General features: G+C 40.4%; 1 protein-coding gene and 1 long non-coding RNA gene across 19 annotated transcripts in view; one reads left to right on the top strand and one right to left on the bottom strand.

Annotated features, from left to right (window-relative positions):
* Positions 1-21,999, bottom strand: part of PCDH17 (protocadherin 17) — a 90,129-nt gene extending 68,130 nt beyond the window's left edge. For 8 of the 9 annotated variants that reach the window (XM_032099860.1, XM_032099863.1, XM_032099864.1 and 5 more), the window contains exons 1-2: positions 21,408-21,999; positions 16,662-20,156 (exon numbers count right to left, since the gene is read on the bottom strand). In XM_032099860.1, coding sequence (XP_031955751.1) covers positions 16,662-19,289 — 2,628 coding nt within the window. In that variant the 5' untranslated portion in view covers positions 19,290-20,156; positions 21,408-21,999. The remainder of the gene's footprint in view (positions 1-16,661; positions 20,157-21,407) is intronic. The other variant, XM_032099861.1, reaches the window with a different exon arrangement.
* A 648-nt stretch (positions 22,000-22,647) lies between these two features.
* The window catches only part of LOC116439830, a 34,517-nt gene continuing 33,468 nt past the window's right edge, over positions 22,648-23,696 (top strand). For all 10 annotated transcript variants that reach the window (XR_004238308.1, XR_004238305.1, XR_004238304.1 and 7 more), the window contains exons 1-2: positions 22,648-22,807; positions 23,503-23,641. This is a non-coding gene — a long non-coding RNA (uncharacterized LOC116439830). The remainder of the gene's footprint in view (positions 22,808-23,502; positions 23,642-23,696) is intronic.

Here is a 23,696-nt window from a genome sequence, read left to right as displayed (position 1 = left end):
GAAAGTACAATAGCACTATCACAGCGTCAATAAATAAGCATAATGAAATTCACGACACATTATTGCAGTGCTCTGCACTGCTGCTATTCATTTTAAAATGATGAACACATTTAAAATAATTCACAACTTGTCAAATGCCTGTGAGCAGTGCAGTTAGACTGGTGCCATAAGAGGCATTCATAAAGGCCTTACAAGAGAGCTCCATACAACTTATACCAAAAGTAAAAATGGAAGTGTGGGAAGACAGAACAATAACTACACCTGAATCTGCTAACACAGTTGCATCCAATATATTTACACTGATCACCAATGATACGTACTTACTGAAGTTACTCTGTCAATAAAAACCACATTAAGAACCTTTTGAAAGAGCTTCCCTGTCAATTAGGCTGTAGATACATTCTATCGCTCCAGTTTTCCTGTCAATTTAATATACTGGATCATATTAACAGTACTGGCTTGTCAATAAGGCAAATCCGAATCCTATTAATAGAGTTACTGTGCCAATATAATCGGCTTCCCATTTATCGAGCTTCCCAGTATTTGGGAAAGCTGTGAAATGGGATTATAAGGTTAGGTTACATACATCTGTCTCTATATTACATAAATATTTCAGGAATTCTATCCTGTTGTGTAAAGAAGTACATGTAATCACTTTTTTCCATTACAAAAGGTTCAGATGACACAATAGTATAATAGTTTGCCATTGCTGAGAAAACATTAAATTATCCTCATTTATCACATTGTTTCCTGCTTTCACTAAGTAAAACTGCTATTTTATAAGACAGTCTACTTGAGTGCCACACATATAGAACTGCTAAGAGATGTATGCACTTCACCCCACCCGCACAAGTTAGTACCTGCTTCAGAAAATAAAAGGAAAGAGATAAAACACATTTTGGAAACAAAATACAAAGCACTCCACAGTTTCAATCTGTATTTAGCCCTTGTGCTGTGCTATATAATCTTTGTGGAAATGAAACATGTAAGTATAATTCTAGTGTAACAGAAACCCCCAGAAGTAGTTAATAAGAGATATTAGTTCATGCATTAAAAAATAGTAGAAGTTCAGCAAATCTTCTATTTAATAGAATCCTTAATGAAGTTGAACATTAGTTGCTTTTAACTACATTCAGTAAGAAATAACTACTTTCACTGGATTAGCAGAACATACAACAGACCGTTAAACCTGATTATATTAAAAAAAAATAAAAAGAAAAAAGTAATTGCATTAAAATATACTGGGTATTCTCTTATCAAATTAACTCTCTAGGTCTGACTTGAAAATATGGATTTAAAAAACATGGTTCAAAAATGACAGTTAAAGGTCAATGAATCAAGCTGCCCATTATATTTTCTGGTAGCAGATGGGTGCAATGAAACCTAATGATTGAATTTGAAACGCTTTAATGCTCCTTTTATCTTTGGCTCCCACCATGTTGAGTCTACCTTAGTATTCCTAACAGATACTATGTTTACTGCATAACAGACTCAATTACAATTAGCTAACTAGAATGAAATCTGCACTTACCACAATATCCAGTTTATTCTAAGAATATCATACCATGAACTCAAAATAACAATACACATAGGAGTGTATCTTTGAGAGCATTTGTAGGTTGGGGGTTTTTTTTGATTTTTCATGTTAAATATGAAGTCTGGAAATTAGAGGAAGATTTAAATCAAAATTAAAGGAAAATTTTTTTAAATAGTGCCTTGAAATTTAAGGATATGATCAAAGTATTTGTTTAGAATTTAAAAGTGTTTAGAACCCTTTTTTTCTGCATGAAAACAGCCATATCTTTTCTGACCTTCCTTCTTTCTTTCCTTCCTTCCCTCTTTTATTTTTTTTTTTCTTTCTTTCTTTCTTACACATTCTACAGTGCAATTTTGATCTCCTGGCATTTTTTTTTGAGACACATCTGAAAGCTCTTACTCAGCAGGAATTCCCAGTGAAGCCAGTAAGCATAGCGAAATTTGTCCAATTCTTACCACTGCTTATTTCCTGTTTCTAAGAGCAACATAACCCAAGTGTTTTCTGAACAGATAAAAGCTTATAAACACTGCAGTACTGGGTGGTGGAGAAGGAGAACAAATTATGGCCTTTTAACACTGTTAAACTGTTTTGTACTTATCATATTTAGTAAGGAGAAAGCAGAGACACTGGATATTTAAAATCTGTTAACTTTGTGTTAACATCTATCCAGTATGTTTACCTTTTTCTGTCCAACCCATACTCCCACTGAAGGCAACAATAAAACTCCCACAAGCCATGACCTGAGGTCCAGTGAAATCAATGGATGTTTTCAAACTGGTTTCAATAGCCCTTGGATCAGTCTGCTTACTTCAATTACAGGCGAAGTGAGTCTTTACATAGCATGCTACATTCCCACAGATACATATGTTGTATGCTGAAGAAAGTTGCATTTAAACAGATTTGTAATGGCAGTGATGGGGAAAGGTGATTAGCTAGGCAGCAAACACTGTATGCGGCACGAAATTCCAGTTCTGTGTTTCTTCCCTACAGAGTGAAAGAAATTAGCGACAAAGATGGAGCAGGATTTGGTTCTGAAGCCACACTGCCTGCACAGAAAACACACACAAAGAGGAACACTGAAGCTTTCTTCCTAGGCGACGATCAGAAAAAGGGGTAAATCTAGATCACCTCCTTTCCTTTAAAGCTGCCACCTTATCCCTTTTCTCTTTCTAAAAACCTGCACCAGAAAAGGAATGATGCTCTTAAATTCCCTAGGAATTCAGAAGAAAATCACAGATGTTAAAACTTACATTATAACTTTCTGTCTAATTTCTTATTTAGGTCATGCAAATCTTTATTTCAACTTTTTATTAAAAATATCCAACAAGGTATTCTCTAAACATTTTGTGACAAGATACAAAGCCCTACTTTCACACAAATACCTTAGCATAATTATTTCCTCTAAGCACTAGAAAAAGACACGCCACTAAATATGCTGCCAAAATAATGGCTGAATTTATGACAGAATAGTAGATCATCAAGCTTTACAGACTCACATGGCCATGCAAGGAGATGTTCCACAGTAAAATGGTGATGAGTTGATTTATTATTTGTGACATAAGATAAATAATTTAGGCTTGCACAAACTTAGGAAGAGGTTCTGGCCCTAAATATATTTTAAAGTCATAACAGTCATGTGTCTATGATGAGGTACCTCATAAAATGGAAAGTTTGATAAAATACACTATTACACCACGAGTATAGTAGCAGTGGTCAAGTAGACTTGGACAGAAAATATAAGGCTTTTCTGATATAGGGCTGTGTGTATGAATCCACAACTCTGTCACTTTAGTGTTAACCTACTGCAATGTCTTCTGATAGGACTCTATATTAAACTGATTCAGAACAAGCAAAACAAAAAATAGCTACCCTTCTTTATAGGATCACCTCATCTAGGACACAACACCCCCTTATCTGAGGATCGCCACTGGTAACCTCTAACTTCATAGGTATTTAAAGACTGACTTTGACCTGTAAATTCTTAAGACTGGAAAAAAATGTTCTGGATTGCCCTTCTCATTATGGCTTGCCGTATCAAGACTCTGAAATCAGATTTTTCTGTAAAAGTAAGAAGATCCATATAAGATATAGTCTCTGCAAAGATTACAGGGTTAGATAAAGTCATCTTTCTGTTCCGAACTAGTGTTGGTTTGTCAATATCTAGGACACTGCTGCAAGTTTCACCAGGGATAGAGTGACTGAACATGAATGCTAATATTTGACTGAGAGGTTGGTTAGAACACAGGGATTAAATTATGGACTTTTTCTCTATCTAATTAGCAGGATGCTCACCCAGTATGTGAGCACTTTTTTTCAAAGTGGAATGCTTTGAACATCAACTGAAGGATGCATATATACTTTAATTTTAAAATTTTATTTATGACCTCTCAAAGAAAATAGTTAATGAAACCTTCTCTAAATAATGTCCACATCACAGAAATCCCCAAGTTGACGTTCAAAAGCATGCGTATGTGGAAGCTTCTTTCAAGGTGGGAAAAGAATTGAAAACGCTCCTGGTGCAGTTCAAGAAATTTCAAACAAAAGCTCATGAAAAAAGGAAAAAAATAAGATTGTTCATGCTACTCTTCCTGAATAGTCAAACCAGATCATGTGTAACACAGACTGATGCTGCTCCCTGCAGGTGGATCATGAGCCCACATGAAGCCACACCAACTTCCAACTTCACTTGCATTACACATGGAGTTAGGTGCTTAGCTGCAAAGAGTGATCTCCAGGAGCGCAGCCTTTGAGTGCAATTCTTTTACGCGTATGCCCTCAAAACTTGTTTTCAGGTAGAAAAAACCCACTAGAAGATGAATTATTTCCATGGGAATTTGTTCATTTACATAATTTCAGGCCATCTTAGTTTACTGGTGTTTCATGGCATTGTGCTATTGGGAATAAAACAAAAGCTATAAAATACTAAGGGACCACCATATTTTTCAGTTCACATGAAGCTTTACTAATGTCTTGATAAATTCCTAAAAAAAATTAAACTTTAGTTTGTTTGGTGTTTTTATTTAAATCTTTTGAGGCGTGAAGCAATGAAATACAAAATACCCGTCTAAACTATGCTAAGATCAACAGCAAAATCATTCACTTTACATGAAAATAGAATTAGTATCGTGCTCCTAGAATGCTGTGTGTCACACTTCAGCACAGGGACTTTACAAGGCAGTGGTACAGCATCGTATTCCTAAAGGTTTATAGCATTGTTTCTTTAACCTTAACCACAGGATAATAAACAGCAACAATATAATGATAGTCCAAGCTAACAGTAACCTTAAGAATGTGCAAGGAATAGACTGGCAGGAATTAATCTCCCATTTTCATATATCTGCCCAAGGGAAGTATTGTAATTGCAAAAATTTACTCTTAGACTGCTGAGACTCATAGTAATTATGTTTCTTTTTTAACAGAAATAGCCACAGGTAGTAACAAATTGGGTTTTGAGATGGGGAACTGGGCATGCATTCTAACCCAAATTACTATGTAACTGTCTTTAATATAAAACACTATAGAAAATCCAAAACTTAAATCAGAACAAAAACTTTCCCTTAAAAAAGTCTTCTCGTCCCATGGCTATTCGACACGTGTGCCTATTTCTTCATTCACAGATATCAGCAATACCAGTATGACTGCAAGTAATTTATCTAAATATCTTTGTCATTGTTAACCACAATTCCTGAAGCTTGCATTTAATAGAAACAGTTTCCTCTTACTTTACCAGTAGATCATAATTAGAAATCCAGATACTCATTCCTAAGTTTCTTTTGCCAGTATCAGGGGATGAAGAAAAGACTATGTGTGGTCTACATATATTTTAAATGAACTGAAATTAAAGTTTTCTTCAAAATTTTGAAAGCCTGTTTGAAATAAATGAGCCCAGGAAAGTACTTAAAATTAATTATTCCATGCTTGAAGGAATTATTATGTTGTTACCATCACATTGCTGCAATAATGAGAGGTATACTTTTGGGAAAGATCATATATGTGGTGGCCAATGAATAAATAATAAAATAAATTGATACAGTTGCTTCTTCCCCTTCCAATGCTATAGATTGTTAGACCTAAAAAGAAGCTACATGTGGTTTAAATAGACAAAATACATGTACAGATTTAGACAAAATGAAGACTGTATATTAAAAGAAATAACAGAAAAATCTGGTTTTCACCTCCTTTTCACCCAATAGCTACAAAGCTGACTGATATATTTCTTGCCTTGGAGCCATGAGATGCAAATTATCATGTGTTTTTAATAACTAACACGGTCCATGGAATCAGTTAAGTGCGGTTTCTTTTCACATGTTGCATGACTTATACCTCCTTTTAATCATCACTCTCAATCCTGAAGTTTGATAGCAGGATTCCATCATTAAGTGGAAAATGAGATCCTTCCTTACCTATACTCTTGCCTCAGGAAAAAAATGACAACATCATTTGTCTCTAAACTTGATGCTTTCTAGTTTGCAGCAAAAGGTGCAGGTTGACAGCATCTTCCAAAACACTGCTACACAGCTCTGTACAGATCATACACAATATAAAAAAAAAAAAGATGCACATTGCTCATTAATAATGTCTTTTTTCCTTCTAGATGGTTCTTTTGATTCCACTCTTCTCTCTTTTCTGTGTATATCCACATATGCTTTCGTACACACAGTTACATTATCTGGCCTGTATCCTAGAAATAGGATGGTTTCTAAGGCTTTGTCGTTGTCATTTTAAAAAGACTTTTAATTCCATTATTTCCCAAGCACTCTAAATACCACTATATTCTTATTGACATTTGATCCACTGAAACGATGAAGAGATCACAAAAGAACACACTTGGTACTTTACAGCTGTGGCTGGATAATCTGGCTCATGATCATCAAAGCAGGATTGTTTTTATGATCTTCAAATCTGCATATCAAATTACTCAAGTCTATGCGAGAAAGCAAGACATCAGGACTATCTCAACAGAATATGAGAAAATGTAGTTGAAGGCTAAGTGAAATGAACAGCTTTTGCAGCTTTGCAGTGATCTTAAAGCAAAGGAGAGAAGCAACAGGGAGCAGTTCATGTGACACAGACTAACAGATTCTGGGCTGAATTCTGCACATGCTTGTGCACATCAGCCCCTCCTGTAAATAATCTATTTAATTAGATGGTTCTATTGACCTAAGTTAAAATGATCACCGATTAAGTGTTTTAAGGATCCTGCCCTGAAAGAAATAATATTAATTTAATTATACATATATATGTATATTTCCACAGGCCTCAAAATTACTTATGCACTGACTAAGGATATGTTTTTTTCTAGATTTGCACAAAAAAAGCACTTTGGACTCTGCTGGTTGTCATTCAAGTGCTGAATCCGAGGTACATTGTTAAAACAATGTTCTTTTCTTTGTTACCTTTAAAATTTTATAGAATTTAAATATTTTCATTAAGAATTAATGAACATTTGTTTAGCCCACTTCAGCTTACCTTTTTTTTTAAACTGACTTGTAGCTAAACAATCATAAGTGGTTGCTTAGCAATCAGCAAAGAGTGAGACAGAAATATAGTAAGTAAAGAAACTGACTGACATGTTCTCTGTTTGAATCATAGTATTCAGTAAAAACAACAGAATAACACCTAGAGAAGTTTAAAACAAAATTGTCTTAATAAAAGAATACAAAAAACTGTCTTTAGGAACAAATTATGCATTTAAATCTACAAATTGTGATTCACATGTCTGTCTCTATAAACAATTCCTGTAGCTATTATTAAAAATACATTAAAATCCTTCAAATGTTCATGAAACCATTATTTACCTTTTGTTTTAATTCAATTGTCAACTGTGCTTCCAGTGATTTTAAAAACAGTATATATCTACAAAGCAAGCAAGAGTTTACAGCTTTGAAGACTTGAAATTGATTTTTAATGCACCAGCTTTCAAACACTACAAAGGCTGCTCTCTGCTGATAAAGACAGTAAACAAGAAATTGTCCTTTAAATGTTCCCTTTAATGTTTTTCTTTAATTAAAAATCAATCAAAAAACATTGCCACATAAAAAATTTAAAATTAAGACATTAAAAAATGCTTTATGTTTTTGACACACAAACGCATTCAAAGAATAAAAACTTTGGCGGTTACTTTTGTTTACTTGCATTAGTTTAGACTTTTTTTGCACTGCAAACATTGCTAATCGAAAAATAAAAGCATGCAAAAGTAGTTAATCACTTAGCTCTTTTTATAAAGTGGAAATGTTAAAAATATGATGAAATTAAACCAGAAATTATAAAAGTACTAAAGTAAAATATTTTTTAAATACCTTTAGGTTATTTTAATATATTCCTATCCTCTAATCAGACCAAATGTTATTTATGTAGATTAGTTACATATAGACTCTTATTTATCTAACCTGTATTTATTCTTTGATCACAAAGCTTGTTAACTTAAATGGTATTTTATTCTTATGATTGGTTTTCCCATAATTATGCAGTTTAGCTGCCTGCTTTTTTTTTTAATAAATATATGCACACACACCAATCATATTCAACAGTGTTATGCTGGATGCTCAATGAACTGTAAGAGCCATTTCAATACAATAAAACTGTCTGGAAGTGTTCCAGGGCAAGGAGTGGAAATACGAGTAATCACAGTGTCACTAGAACTAGTACAGGCGATACACACATGTCGGACACACATCAGTAAACGGTGTGAACCACTCTCTGAAAATAATTCTTCATGACTATCATTGCAAGAACCTACAATGCATCGATTAGAGGTCCCACTCACACATCTGATTTATGCATTTGTATCTCATGACAAGACTTTTCCCTTCCCCTTTGGAATTCTCCTTTGGCAGGCCATGGAGACTGCAACACAAAGCCACCCAGCAGGGAACAGGATGAGATTAGGAACTTTTCTGTTATGGGTTAAGGCATTTTATGAATGTGAGAAATTCTGATCTGATACATATGCCACAAAGCCAGTAGAAAGGTCCAGGGCTAAAATCAAATATCTTAATTTGAAGGACTTAACCTGCCTAGATTGCTCATAACTTATTAAATTGAAAATAGACCAGTATGGGACTGCTTGTCTTGAGCGCTGGAAAAGGAGATATCCCCTCACTGAACCAAAGTGAGATAAAAATTGATCTTTATACTGTTCCTCTGTACAAATAACACTAATAATTGGCTGAAATTATGCAGTTATGTCTTTATATGTAGAGGGACTCCTGAATTTTGAAGACAAAAAAAAAAGAGACCTCTTCTCACGTCAAGCAAGTGGGTGAATTGATCTGATATCCTTTCTGTACAGGTAATACCACTACCTAGTGGAAGCAAACCAGTAAGAGAAAGAGATTGTTCTTGTATGACCTTATTAAGAAGGAAATGTATCAGCAGCCTTTGGGATTTAGATAGAAAATATATGACTGCTCAAGAAGGTTATTTAAAGCACTGCCGAATATTCTAATTAACAGGGACATTTGTAAGAATTTGCTTGTTCTTGAATGTAGTACTTAATACTGAGTATTTTATCCAAAATGCTTAATAATTTACTTTTTTAGTTTCTCATAGGATTTACAGTAATTAATCCAGAATCTTCTTCTGTTAAAAAAAAAAAAAAAAAGGTCTACAGCAGACTGAAAAACAGAAATTTCACTATGACAAATAGATTAGTAGAGCTTAGAATGCACGCTGGCTAAGAGTTGTGGCAGCTGCACATTACTCTGTTTCTTCTCATCAACAAAAGCTGTGACTAGTTAATATCCTTGATGCCCCCTTAAAAACTTAACAAATAAAACACTTAAACTCAGGGAACTTTTTTCCCCAGTCATTTTGCCACTCTCTTCCTACTACCTTTTTCTATTTCTTTTCTTTTTCCTCTTTTTTCTATTAAGGCAAGAGCCTGCAGTCCCCTGAGAGTTTTACTTGTTTCCTGTATTTTTGAACCCTTTAGCATTAATTTTAGCACTTCTCTTACCACTGAAGTAGCCATACAATTGAAAGCATGAAGCTCTTAGGCTATCTGCTGCAAAATTTCTCCCAACTGCTCTACACTGACCTTTTGGCATCAAAGGATTGCTTCTATATTTCAAAGATAAAAACAGAGCTGTGTTTCTGCTCTGGTCAACAAATCATTGTTTAAGTTCTTATCACTGATTTTTTTTACCTATTGGAAAATTTTAATACTAGTGTCAAAATGTCTTTTCTCCATACACGCAGGTACTCCTCAGGCTTGAAGATGTATCTGAAGATCTCTGCCATGCAACACATATGTTTTCTTCAGAAAGAAAAACAAACCAACCCCCCCAAAAGAAATCCCATATATATCCACTTTTCATATGTAGAACGAGTGCCTTGCATGGCAAAACCTAAAACTAATTAAACTTGACATTTTGAACTTTTGTAGAAACAGCAAAAGAAAGGAAAATTAAGCATGATCTTTAAAAACATATATGTAATTATTAGCTGGTATGTTAATGCTTCCTAGGGAGGAAGGTAGTGAAGAGAAAGAAAAAAATTCTGGGGAAAAAAGACAAAAAAAATACCATATATTTTAAAAACAAAATCCCAACTGGTTTACATCTAGATGTTGTGACTTGGGGGGATTTTTTTATAATGACACTTTTGTCTTATCAGAGAAACCAGATTGTATCTATGCTTTCTTAATACCAAGTAATATTTGTGAATATTTCACACATACCTATTGATAATTTTCCATGTAACAGTATTTGCTGAGCTTTAACAATAATTCTGTATTATTCAGTTTCAAAAATATATGAAAACGTGGTAACATATATTCAGCAATTTGTTCAGTGGAGTACTGATTTCTTTTCAGATGTACACATGATTATTCTGGGTTAACCGTTGGACTTGATCATCCTAAAGGTATTTCCCAACCTAAACCATTCTATGATTCTGTGTTACAATTCACATATTAGTTACAAAAACATCTAAATTCCAGTCTCCTTAATTGTTAGTAAAGATGCTGTACGAAAAAAAATCACAAAAGCCTCAAATCTTAAAATGAAGTGCCCAATCATACTATTCTTAGCTGCATTCCATAGAGGTCTTAGTCACAATTCACTCTTGAACCACTAAAATCATTTATGAAGTAAAAATTATGCTATTGACTGAATTATGAGTAAAAACAGGCCTTTTCATCAACATGGGTAAGGATAATAGAGACCTGACAAAATAAGTTCTTGAACGATAACTCTTCAAAGGATTTATCAGTCATTGACATTGCACTGGTACGCCCAAATTTGTAGGGTTCTTCCTATCTAAGTTTAGGTAGTGACAGTGAACACAAAGATATAGAAAGTCCAGACAATTTAAGAGCAGCTGAGACCTGTGCCAGTCAATCTTGCATAACTTGTTTCATGCTTTTATAAAACAACAAGTTCTACATAGACATTATTATTCTTAATTTTGTGTTAACAAGAATTCCTGTTCTAGAAAGATTGTTTTTCATAATATCTATATTCCACTTTAGACTCTTAAATTCTTTTTTGCTATTATTTTTATTCTCTATTACAGCACGTCATCTTGGAAAGTTCTTTAGATTTCATATGGACCTATATATCAAGAATGATCCTTTTAAAATAATAGTGCTATAAATATCACCAGCAAGGAACTCAACATCAAGATCAGAACAGATGTAACACAAAAAAAGGAGTTCAATTCTGCTTCCTCTGTCTATTTCAGCAGCCAGTGCAGATGCCACAGTGAGTGGTGTGTTGCCAGATCTGATCCTAAAATATTTGTGTTTTGTGTCAAGGTGCAGTGCATCTTAACAAAAAAAATAAATAAAGCTTCATGGAAGGAGAGAAAAGGTTTTGTCCTGAAATTCTTGGATAGCCAAATCTGGGATGGATTTCATCCAGCGAATAAAACTAAAGCTGTAGAACAATGTAACACAAAACCAGACTGCACAAGAAACTGCAGACTGCATTTACACAATGCAAGCATTCAAAGGAGTTTTTTTGCAAGACATCTAGCCTTGTAAAACACTGTTAAAGTTACCATAATGAAACCTAGGCAGGTAGTTCAAAAGTTTCATCTCACAATTTACTGTCTTTAGATACAGCCCTTAAATATATAGCTGTGAATCTCTGGAATATATAGAGTACAAACCTGCAAACTTGCAAATGTTTAGAACAGCTCTAGTATCCTCTTGATGCAAAATGTTACCTTGTACTAGTTCTAGTGAGATGAGAGAATAATATTCTTCATTTGAATTAGGAGATATAAAAAATAAGAAATTTGTGTCTCTGGTTTCAGATAGGAATTTAAATCACTGAGGATGAGTGCAACTTCTGTGACAAAAGCTGCTTCTCTTTATATGCAGCAGCTGCAGGTTTCTTTTTGCAATCTTGAAATTTCTGAGCAGAAGTTTCTCAAAGTATGAAATAGCATATTTAAAGATAGAGCAGCACTAATATGGTTCATGTTTTTTTATTTCCTTTGAAGATTCTATCTTCTTAGGTACTACTAGACACCTGGCGATGAAGCTGCACTGAGACTCGACATTAATCTATTGACACGTCATAAACATCATGTGCCTGAAGTATGAAGACTGATCTGTACTTTATCTTAAAATGCTGCAGGAGAGTGTGGTACAGCAGTTACAGCAATTCCCAGCTTGAGAGCTTCTTTCAGCACAGTCATTCATTTTTAGCTGCTGTTTAACAAAAGCTGTGACCACTGCTTTTTTTATTCACACCCACCTTATTCCTGATATATTTACAAAACTCCCCAAGTTGCACCACAAGTATAGCAATAAACAATCTCTAGGATGATCAACACTACTTGCATATTGTAGATAGTTTTCTACACTACTGTTATGTCACTTTGAGGAACCTATTTCTGGAACCTACTTGTGTACAGAAAATATTTGTTTTCCTTTATCCATCCACTCTTACCTATTGGAAACCTGCAAGAAGAAGTTGTAACTTGTTCACACAGGGAAAGGCAAACTGACTAACTCAGAATTTGGGTAGGAGAGATACAGATATGTGTATGTTTGTACATTTTTTTTTCCCTGATGACTGCACTTCAAAATAAAGCAAAATTCTCTTTCTTTTAGTCAGTTGAGTAGGTCACCAGTATGAGATGAACAGACTTTTCGCAGTAGTCTTTAAAGTCTAGAGTGAACAGAAATCTTCTTTCAGCCATGTCGAGTTTCCATTTTCTCCTGCTTCCCTTCTCCCCAATAAAAATTAATAGCTTGGACCTTAAGTGATTCACAGGTCACATGGAATTTTGACTCTGGCGATGAGAATTGTACAGCACTGCCCTATATTCAAATATCTTTAACAGACTTTTGTTTGAAACCATTGTTTCTAAAGTATGTTTAGAAAATGATGGCTGAAGTTAAGAATAATCAAATGTGCTAAAGTGTAGATGTGTAACTTCCCAGTATGTTACTAAACACTGTTCTTAATACACATCAATCTCAGGCACACATCAAATCACAAATGGTCAATTTTCAGAGGTCTTAAGCACTTGGGAGTCTCTTGCACCAATAAAAGCTGGTTATACAGCATCCTTGTCTGTCCATCCAAAATTTTATGCATATATGTATGCATGCATGTTAGAATTATTTAATTTTTATGGTACTGAAGAAGCTCATTGATTCATATATAAGTAACACATGCAACTGTGGTACATAGGTGGATGCTACAAAGTAGTGAGCAAACACACAAGTTGTCAAATTGTGTGATTAGTGTGTAACAGAAGTCACTTAGAGAGGCAAGATTACACCACTCTTACCCACATCAGGAAGTATTTCATTCAACTGCTGGTCCTTTTGGGTCAGTCTGAAACCCCTAGTCACTAAATAACACTTTATTCCACAGGCATTTGTGGATGTAAATTGGGCTATCTGTAGAGTAAAACACTATTCATGAGAAATAAGGCAACCATAAGGCCCATTGACTTCACTAGGTCTTACTAATAAGAAAAAGGAAAAAAAAAATATTATGCACTCCTAATAAGAGTGAGAAAATTTGGTTCTTTCTGAGAAAGAAATTATTTATTTACTATTAAATATTTATAGAATCAATTGCACGTACTAAGTAATAATATAATATTTAGCATATATATATATCTCCATAGATATATAATATGCACATATATATATATAAAGTTTTAATAACATGTTCCTGTTAGAGAATTGGGACATTAAACAGTTGCCGAGAAAATGAGAATGAAGAAATGCAGTTCCATTGTATGAATTACATAGTATGAGATTATCAAGTTTCAAAAATATATCTCTAAAAACTAATGGGAACATTTGTTAGAGAACCCTTGCACAGTTGTTTACGTCCCCCATACTGAGGTAATGAAGAAAACTGCTTAACTGGATTGACTAACTAAAAGAGACCACAAAGCAGCTGGATTTTGTTTCTTTTTTTTTTTTTTGCCGTTGCCTACACCTTTGATTCCTAACTGTGTAATGTACATATGCAGACACAGGTTTCTTGGAGTGATTAAGGATATAGTAGATCCAGAGAGAGGGTTGATCTTTTACTATTTCTCCTTAAGTCTGCAGTTTAAATTTTACATGAGGCAGAAGTACAGGACCAGACATAAAGTAGTGCCTACATTCTAAATGCAAATTTTATATAAAATTTACTCCAGGGATGTGGAGATGGAGAATACAAAATGTATTTTAGTAATGCAAAAGTACAGCGAAGAGGATCAATTTCCCCCTCTAGCTACTTTAAATCTGAGCCTTTTCTGAACAGAAAACAACTACACTGTTTCATACTGCGTCTGTTTTGGCACTACAACTACAAAATATAGTATCAATAATTCTGTTTGAACAGGTTAATTAGGTAAAACTGAATGTTTTCTAATCTGCTTACTAGACCATCCAAACATCCGAAACACTCTGTGTAGATATTGAGGGAAAACAAAACCAGTATTAGATATACCAGTATGTGTTATGAGGAGTTTCAGTTAACATTTTCCATAGCTGTCATAATGAAAACTCTTATAGAAACCACAACACACTTCTTTAAGGGAGGAAATTCCTCTTTTAGCTTTATATAGATTTCAGGAAAAAAAAATCATGACTGATCTTATACACTGAACACTGTAAAAAAGAAGGAATCATATTTTCAATAGGGCTTTTACACTACAATCGAAACTTTACTATTCAGTAGCATCAATACATTAATTAATTGCTTTATATAGACATTACATGGTTGTAGGGAAGTATAATTTTCTGTCTTTTAGTAACTATTACACTTGTCAGTAGGAAAAAAATGTGGAGTGTTTTTTTTTAGCTTTCTGACAACTCTATTTTACAGTAAAAAAAAAAGTTGACATTACTTAAACAAGTGTCATGGAAAGTTATTTGTTTTTTAAAGCATGAATAATAAATCAAATTATCTCTGGTTGTGCCCTAACCTAAACTCTTTCCTAAAGTGTCACTTTTTGTTAAAATCAATTTCAGATTTTAAGTATTGCTCCACTCACCTAATTGATAGCAACACAAATTCATGATAGGCATAAAATGAAATTGTTTCTGTGACACAACTCAATAGTCACTTGAGGATTAGTTTACAGTGACCTTGTACAGGCAGTCTTTATTTTTTTTCTTTTTTTTTCTTTTTTTTTCTTTTCCCCAGTTATAAATGTTCCATTTACAGGTCATCGGTTACTTGAATTTTGGCTCTTTAAACTGCCAATTACCAATGGCCATTTCTACTCAGTTTAAAATATTAGACACAGCTGGCAACTAGAACATTTGGTGTTCACAGATCACAGGGTATGGTAACTCCAAGGTATTATGAATCTTCTTTAGGTACATCAAGTGACTACAGTGCAACTTCTTTCCCACTAGCTGCATACACAAAATGAGTCTGTGTCACTTCTGATACACTCAGCTCATTCCCCTATGACTCAGAACAGCATATTAGGAGAACCACGGGATAAAACAGATATGACATTTCAAATATATTTAATAGTCATTATCCAGAGCCTGCTTTCAATTCGAACGTTAAAAATCACTTTGGAACATACCTGTAGTGTTTGAACATTAAGCTGCATTAATCATGAAGTAATACTTTAAATTAAATCAACTGGAGCCAATTTCTGCCCTCACCTTCACTCTGCAAGTTCACTGCTCTGAAATAAATCTTCTGAGTTTGGACTTTAAACCACCTGCTAAAAATTAAGTCATTCTTTGATTAGTACCCTATATCCAATGGTCCAAATTCTGCCATTTCTCACATTCACAACAGTCAGTAGAGGACAGTGTGGATATAACTGGCAGCAGAATGCAGCCCAGCTGTAATTTCTAAATGAGCTTTGGTAGAAGACAGAGTGTGCAAGTCTTTCACTATAAAGCAATTAACAGTGTTGACTCAGGCTACTGGAAATCTGACTAGTTGTTTTTCTAGTTTATGACAGAATGTGAGTTTTGTTAACATTTGGGGGTAGGAGGGAATCACCACATACATTTTCTTTCTATTCAACTAAGCAGAATTTTCAGCACTGAAAGTTTAGTTGTTTATGGGGAGAGGAGGAGGCAATGGGGCCCCAATGATACTGTCAAAAAAATATGTTTATGGATATATATTCTAAATAAGGGAATTAAAAAAATTTAAAACATACGTCTTGGAAAGATAGTTCATACTTATATACAAGATTGGAGGGCTATAATACACTGTTGCAATAGATGTCCTCAGTGTGCAGTTTCTTCCTTGTCCTGTTAGTTACTGCAGGTGATATGACCGCTTTAGAAATGCCCTCCCTCTTCTCCACCCCAAACCAAAGAGAACTGAAACCTGTGGAAGTGCCCACCTCTGTCTGCCAGTCTTCTGGGGAAATATCCCAGCATGCCTCAAATGTGCTAAACTCCTGCCCACACTCTCACATGCACCTCTTTGGCACTGCCGTAACTCTGTCTGTGTTTCAATGGGCATTTTCTTTTGAATCACACGGGAAACATCAACGTGACAGCAGAACCAGACCCACCAGATATGGTCTGGTGCCACTTTCATTAAGTCCACCTCTCTTTAGTGACTTATGTTGGTCCCTTCAGTGGTGCTTTACAGCAGATTTCACTGCAGACAAAAGGGAAAGTTAAACCAGTGTCTAAAGTGAGGTCCAGGGTATTCTAAAAGTCTCCTACCTGAATTATGGACATCCGGCTCGGGGGAGCCTCGCTGGCGTTAGTCCCTTGCCCTGTGAAGCTGGTGTGGCAGCCCACATGTCCCTGGGGTACAGTCAGGTTGTTGGAGGCGGGCTTCAAGTACATCACCTCAGACCTGGGAGAGCTGAGGGGCAGGCGGGTCTGGTAGTCAAAGTACATGGGTGAGGTGGCCAGAGATGGGCTGCTCACCACGTTCATGACATTGAGGGGACCCCGGCTGTCCTCGCCCTCACTGGGCACCAGCATAATGTCATTCTTGCTGATCTTCTTCTTCTTGCCCTTGCCCCCTCCACTGCCACTGCCTCCTCCTCCCCCGCCACTGCCTCCCCCTCCTCCCAGCTGAGGGTGGCTATACTCGGCAATGCGACAATTATAGGTGCGGATCTCCTTGTTCTCTCGCTTGCACTTCACGGCAATAGTGATCATGGCAGCCAGCAAGATGATGGAGACAGTGCTCAGTGTCACAATCAGTGGCAGCGACAAGTCCCAGTGTGGCCGCCGATGCTGCTCGCCATTCACCTGTGGCTCGCCAGCCTCGGGCAGGGGCCCTGCCAAGGCCCTGACTATGAGCTTGGCCACTGCGGAGAGGCTGGGCTTGCCATGGTCACTGACTTTTACCACCAGTTCAGCCACAGGGCTGAGCTCCTCCCAGTAGGGGTGCAAGGTGCGTATCTCACCGCTAGTGGGGTCCATCTCAAAGAGATGCTCCTCATTGCCTTCCACAATCTCATATGTGAGGCGCCCACTCTCCCCAAAGTCACTGTCCAGGGCGCGGACGGTGCCCACGGGGTAGCCCACCCCAGCATTGCGTGGCACCTGCAGCTCAGCAGTGTCATTGATGAGGGCAGGCAGGACGATGAGGGGAGCGTTATCGTTGACGTCGAGCACGGTGACGCGCACTGTGGCATTGCTTTCACGGTGGGGGGAACCCGAGTCTTTGGCCAGCACGCGGAACTCAAAGTGCTTTGTCTGTTCATAATTGAAGCTCCTCAGGGCATAGATAGCACCATTTGTGGGGTTAACAGAGACATAGGTGTAGATGGAGACATCTCCCACGTGCCCAGGCAGAATGGAGTAAGACACTGTCCCATTTTGGCCCAGGTCAGGGTCCTGGGCCAAGACTGAGCCCAAGTACTCTCCAGGGATATTGTTCTCAGGCACCTGTAACACATAAAGATTCTTGCTGAAGCGGGGCGGGTTGTCGTTCTCGTCAAGGATCCGGACAGAAAATGACTTGGTGGAGTTAAGTGGGGGATTGCCCCCATCACGTGCCACAATGGTCACATTGTACTCGTCCTGTGCCTCACGGTCCAGGGGTCGGTCAGTGACCACAGTGTAGAAGTTGTCATAGTTCTCCTCCAGGGTGAAAGGAACGGCACCGGGCCCGCCGCCACCGCCCAGCACCCGACATTGGAGCTGCCCGTTCTTGCCTGAGTCACGGTCGGTGACCCGCACCAGGGCAATGACAGTGCCTGGTGGGGCGGCCTCACTCAGAGCTCCCTGACGAACGGAGACAAAGCCAATGGTGGGAGCATTGTCATTGCGGTCGATGAGGCGTACAGTGACCTTGCAGTGAGCAGGGACAGGATTGGGCCCCAGGTCCCGAGCTTGGACATCAATCTCAATGAGGCCACTCTCCTCATAGTCCAGGTTGCCCTTGACACGGATGAGGCCGCTCTGTGGGTCAATGCTAAACAGGTCACGGACGCGCTCAGGTGCATAGCCACTGAAGGAGTAGAGCACCTCTCCGTTGGTACCCTCATCAGCATCAGTGGCATTGAGGTCGATGACAGCAGTGCCTAGTGGTGCATTCTCTGGCAGCTCTACCACGTAGGAGGCTGCCTCAAAGATGGGGCTGTTGTCATTGGAGTCAATGAGGCGCACATTGATCTGCACCGTGCCTGAGCGTGGTGGGTCGCCGCCATCCAGCGCCGTCAGCACCAGGGTGTGGTGACTCTGCTCCTCACGGTCTAATGGCTTCTGGATGACCAGCTCCGGAAACTTCGTGCCGTCACCACGGGACTTCACATCAAGGGAGAAGAGGCCGTAGTCATCACGAGTGAGCAGGTAGGTGCGCAGACCATTGTCCCCAGCATCTGGGTCGTGGGCGCTGGTGAGGGGGAAGCGGGTGCCTGGTGCAGCATTTTCAGAGATGTCCATGTCCACTTGGTCAGAGGGGAATGATGGTGCATTGTCGTTCAGGTCCTGAATCTCCACTTTGATCATGCAGATCTCCTGGTCGTTGGCAAACACCTCGAGGGACAGCTGGCACTTGGTGCTGCGCCGGCACAGCGCCTCACGGTCAATGCGCTGCTTGGTGTAGAGCAGCCCGCTCTCCCCATCCACGTCCAAGAGGTGCGGGGCTGAATTCTCCAGCACCCTGAAGGTGGACTTGGGGCCGCGGCCGCCGCCGGGGCCGCCACCGGGAACGCCACGCTCCGCGGGCAGCATCCCGCCTCCCGCCGCGCCTGCCGCCAGCCGCGCATCGCGCCCGATGTTCCCAATGACCGTGCCCGCTCCCTGCTCCTCCGGCACCGAGTAATTCAGGTTCTTCAGCGACAGGGCGGGAGCCCAGAGAAAGAAGAAGCAACAAATGGAAAGGTACATCCCCGAGCAGGGGTGGGGGCGGCAGGAGTAGCAGCGGCGACCAGGGTTGTCCCCGTCTTCTTTGCCTCCTGCTCTGGGGTTGCTCTTCCTCCTCTGACGGCTGTTTTTTCCCTTCCTTTTTGGTTTTGATTTTTTTTCCCTTCTCTTTCCCCACCCCTATATTTCAAGTTCCTGAACCTGTTGCTCTAAAACATCTGCAGAGACACAGGATGAGAGGCAGCAAATAGACCATGTAGCTCAGAGGGAGGGAGCAATCGGGGGGGTCTGGGGGAGGGGAGGGAGCAGCTTCAGCAGCGTTTCAGCAAGAGCTTGCCGTGCTTGCAGTCCCCTCGCAGTTGACTTCGTTTGTCCAACTTCGGCAGTGGGAGGGCTTCAAAAATCAAAATATTTGCAAAAGATCTTCTCCTCCGGGCAGGCGATGCGTTCCCGATCCTTGAATCCCCGCAGACGTACAAAGAATAATAAAAATAATAACAATAATAAAAAAATCGGTGGCAGTGCTGTTTTTCTAAAAAATATTTTTTAAATATGTGTATTTATATATATATAGGAAAAGAGGGTGGTCACAGGTCTGTAGCAGAGGTAAAAAAGCTTATTTGCTACTCATCGCTTGTGATGCGATTGATGGAGTGGAGGGGTAGGAGAGAGAGACAGAAGGGAAAAAAAGTCTCAGCTTGTTGTTGAAGCCCTCTTCGTGTGCAGTGAGCGGCAGTGAAATGTCTGATTGCACCGCGGGGTTGTTGGTTTTCAGGGAGTGTTTTGCTGCATTTAGAGATCTAATCTTGCATTGCTTGCGGCGGAGAGCTGCATCTCGTTGCCGTCGGCATTTCCCCCCTCTCTGTCTCGTACACCCTGGGTCACAGTTTCCTTCCCGAATCAGAGGGAGAGGGAATGAGGATTGCAGGGCAAGAGGGGAAAACAAAACACATTAAAAAAAAACCGCAAAAACCAAACCACCCCCCAGTAAAAGCTAGTCTCCGGATTTGTAGCTTCCTTTCTCTCCCTCTACTACCAGCCTCCCACTCGTCCTTTTGGGGTGAATAAATTAAGAAACCCACCAGCTGACCTTCATCATTAGCAGTAAATAGAAATTTTGAGAGAAAGCTATGACCGTGCTCAATCAGCAGCACACTTGGGTTTCTTTAAGACAGGCCAGTAGCCGCCGCCACCACCACATCCTTTCTCTCCGTGTATCTATGCGTGTGTGCGTATGCGTGTCTGAGGAGCTGCACTTTTCTCGGTGCAATTTATTTCCAGTTTGCTTTTCTGTCCAGCCGAGAAGAAAGCAACAGGCAACCCATGCTGGACGCATAGATTGAAAAAAAAAAAAAAAAAAAAAAAAAGAGAGAGGGAGTGGGAGGGCGAGGAGGAGAAAGAAAAGCCACCACACAGACACACACACACACACGCACACTCTCTCTCTCTCTTAGTCTCTCGCTAAAAGGGAAACAGTCTCTGTATTCACAGGGCTGCGCTATCAAGTGCCTCTCTTTTCTTTCTATTCAGCGTCTCCTTCCAATGACACTGCCGCCTAGTCCTCTTCATTTAGGGGAGGGGAGAAGAAGAGGAAAAACAATCCTGGCAATGAATAAAGTGGGAGATCTTTTAATCTATTAATTCGCTTATATTAAAAGCTATGCAGTTCCGCGATCAGTGTGATGCATTTTTTGCAGTCCTTTCAAAGCTTTAACGGTCTCCCTGAGCATCTTGGTACAGGGGAGAAGAGCGGCAGCAACGCCAGATGCGTTCCCCCTCTCCAATATACACCTATCCTAGCGATACGGTGTATAGGTAAATACTGGGGAAAGGTAGCAAAATTTTATTTCAGGTTCTTTTAACAACCTGAAATAAATGAATGGCAAATCCAGAAATGCAGGTGTTTCAATCTGCTTGGATGAGTCAGATCCAGCGGAACAAATCATACTCACTATCGCCTCATGTTCCTCCCTTCACAGACATTAGTTGCAGCTTCTTCCTAACGCTTCTCTGACTCACTCTATAGACAGGAAAAAAATTAATCAGATTTATATTTTGGAGAGGGGGGGAGGGAAGAAAGAAGAAAAAAAAAAAAAAAAAGAGAAGGTGGGGGTGTCGGATCCAGCTACACTTTTACTATACCTCTTTCTCCGGGAGACTGAGGATCAGGAAAACAAGGCTGTTATCCACTCACTGGCACAGAGGCGCGTCTGTCTCCTGCTTTGCTGAGTGTTTTTAACCACCTTTCCTCAGTATTATGTGTGAAATAAATCAGAGATCTTTCACATTAAAAGGAAAAAAAACCAATAAAAACATAGGTTTCCAATACATAGCTCACAGATCTAGTTCCGAATCTCAGTTCTGCACTGTTTTTTTCTCCTTTATTTGAGTCCGGACCCAAAGTACACAGTTAATTCTGCAACGTGTGGCAAGGAGGCTTTCAAATGCAAAAGAAGAAAAAACAAATATTCTTCTCTGCCTCATTGATGGGTGGCCCCTTGCAAACAGACGGTCGCCAGTCTTAGCCAGGCAGCACGCGGAGCGAACGCCGATCCCCGATAAACCAGATCCATTTCACCAGCCGCCCGCAGGTAAGTAGAGAATTCAGGGAAAATTCAACAGTTGGAGCCGCGCTCTGCCTCTCTCGCTCTCTCTCTCTCTCTCTCTCTCCCCCCCCCTCCTCGCCTCCCTCACTGCAGCACTCGCGGGGCCGCCGCGCCGCGCCGCGCTCGCCCAGCGCCGCTCGCCGACTGCCTCTATTCACCTCACGCCGCGGCTTAAACATTGATACGGATTCCCCGCCAGCCAATCGGCGGCGGCGGCGCCGACGGGCCCCGGCGCGGCCCGGCCAATGGGAGGGGGCGGGCGGGTGGGGGGCGGGGCCGCGGCGGGCGCTGGGTGTCATTGATTAGATCGGCGCGGAGGGGGACGAGGGGCGCGCGAGCGGCTCGCGCGGGTTGCGGTGTCTGGCCGCTCGCGCACCGCAGCGCCGCGCCCCCGGCCCCCCCGGCCCCCGCCGCCTCCTCATCCCTGCTCCCCGCCCCCCTTGTTTATTTATTTGCAAGACGTGTTAACAAGTCCTCCGCGTAGACGGGTGGGGAAGCAGGGGGGACGCGACACCCCCGAACTCGCGCAAAGCACTGCGAGGGCGAGGACTTGACTCCGCCGCACGGTCCCCGAGTGGCCGCCGGCCCAGGGGTGCGCGGCGAGAGAGGGGGGTGTGGGCGAGGGACAGCCCCCGCCACCCCCGGCCCGGCCCTGCGGGAGCCGCCCGGAGCGAGTCTCGCCCTCCCCGACGGGCAGTTCCCGAGGGCGGGCGCGCATCCCCGCCTGCGGGGAGCGGGGCGGTGGCAGCCACGCCGTGAGGGGCCGGGGGCCGCAGCAGCAGCGCCCGCCCCCGCCCCCGGCGCGCAGGGAGGCTCCCGGCCGGGGGCGGCGGTGGCGGGGGGAGGACTGAGGCTGGAAAGGTGCGTGTTCGGATTGCCGGAGGGCCGGTCTCGACCCGTGCGTACGGAAATGAAGCTGCCGTTTGTGACGAGCGTGTAAGTAGCAAGAATCATTTAGGGGGAAAGGAGAAAAAAAAAAAAAAAGAAAAAACATAAAAAAAAAAAAAAAGAAAATAAACTCTAGAGCACTTACAAGACGCTTCTGAATTATTTTAGGAGCGTCTCTTAAAAGATTCAGTTAAGGCAGCTGCTCGTTCGCCTTGCTCGATAGGATAACCTTCAGCCCTGAGTTATTATGTCCATAAATATAATTTGACTTGGAAAAAGTCTTGCAGATTTATAAGTTCAAATGAGTGTTCTTACCAGACCCATCTTCCCGTCCTGAGGACCTCTTTGTAGCTGTGAAACGGATAGTTTTGCCATCAAGAGCGAGCCTGCTGGTAACCGTTATAGAACTAATGCCGTGTTAAAATTCAGTGTATAAATAAACTATACATACATTAGTGGCAGCAGAAAACCACTACTCTCAGCCGAGCCAACTTTCTGTGTGAGAGCGACAGACAGATGAAATAAAAGATATGTTTACAAAGTGGGCTTTGCTTTCTGCATGAGGGCTTCAGATTGGCTGAGGGAAATTGGCGTATTCGGCTAAGTCACGTATTTGGAGAAGTTCCCTATAAAAGCAGCACAGTATTAAATGTGGAACAAACACCAGCGTAAGCCCCTGAGCTATCAGGTGACCTCGTTTGACTGTAACTTGAGTCCTCTGCTTTCTTCTCCTTATTCTGCAGCTTATGCCAAACCTTCAGGATGTCTCAGGATGTCCAGAGATTTTTCCACGCCAGTTCTGCTAATTGAGGGGGAAAAAAAGGGTCATTGCAATTATGTAATGGCTCCCTCTAGCGTGCCAGAGATACTGCTGCATTTGGGGTATGTCCCGTGTGCGTTCCTCCTGTGGGGTGTGTGTGTATGAGTATATATGTAT

This window comes from Corvus moneduloides, chromosome 2, assembly GCF_009650955.1.
Source record: "Corvus moneduloides isolate bCorMon1 chromosome 2, bCorMon1.pri, whole genome shotgun sequence".
Taxonomy (NCBI): Eukaryota; Metazoa; Chordata; class Aves; order Passeriformes; family Corvidae; genus Corvus; species Corvus moneduloides.
The sequence above is the reverse complement of the archived record's forward strand: the minus strand, read 5'-3'. Positions and strand labels throughout refer to the sequence as shown.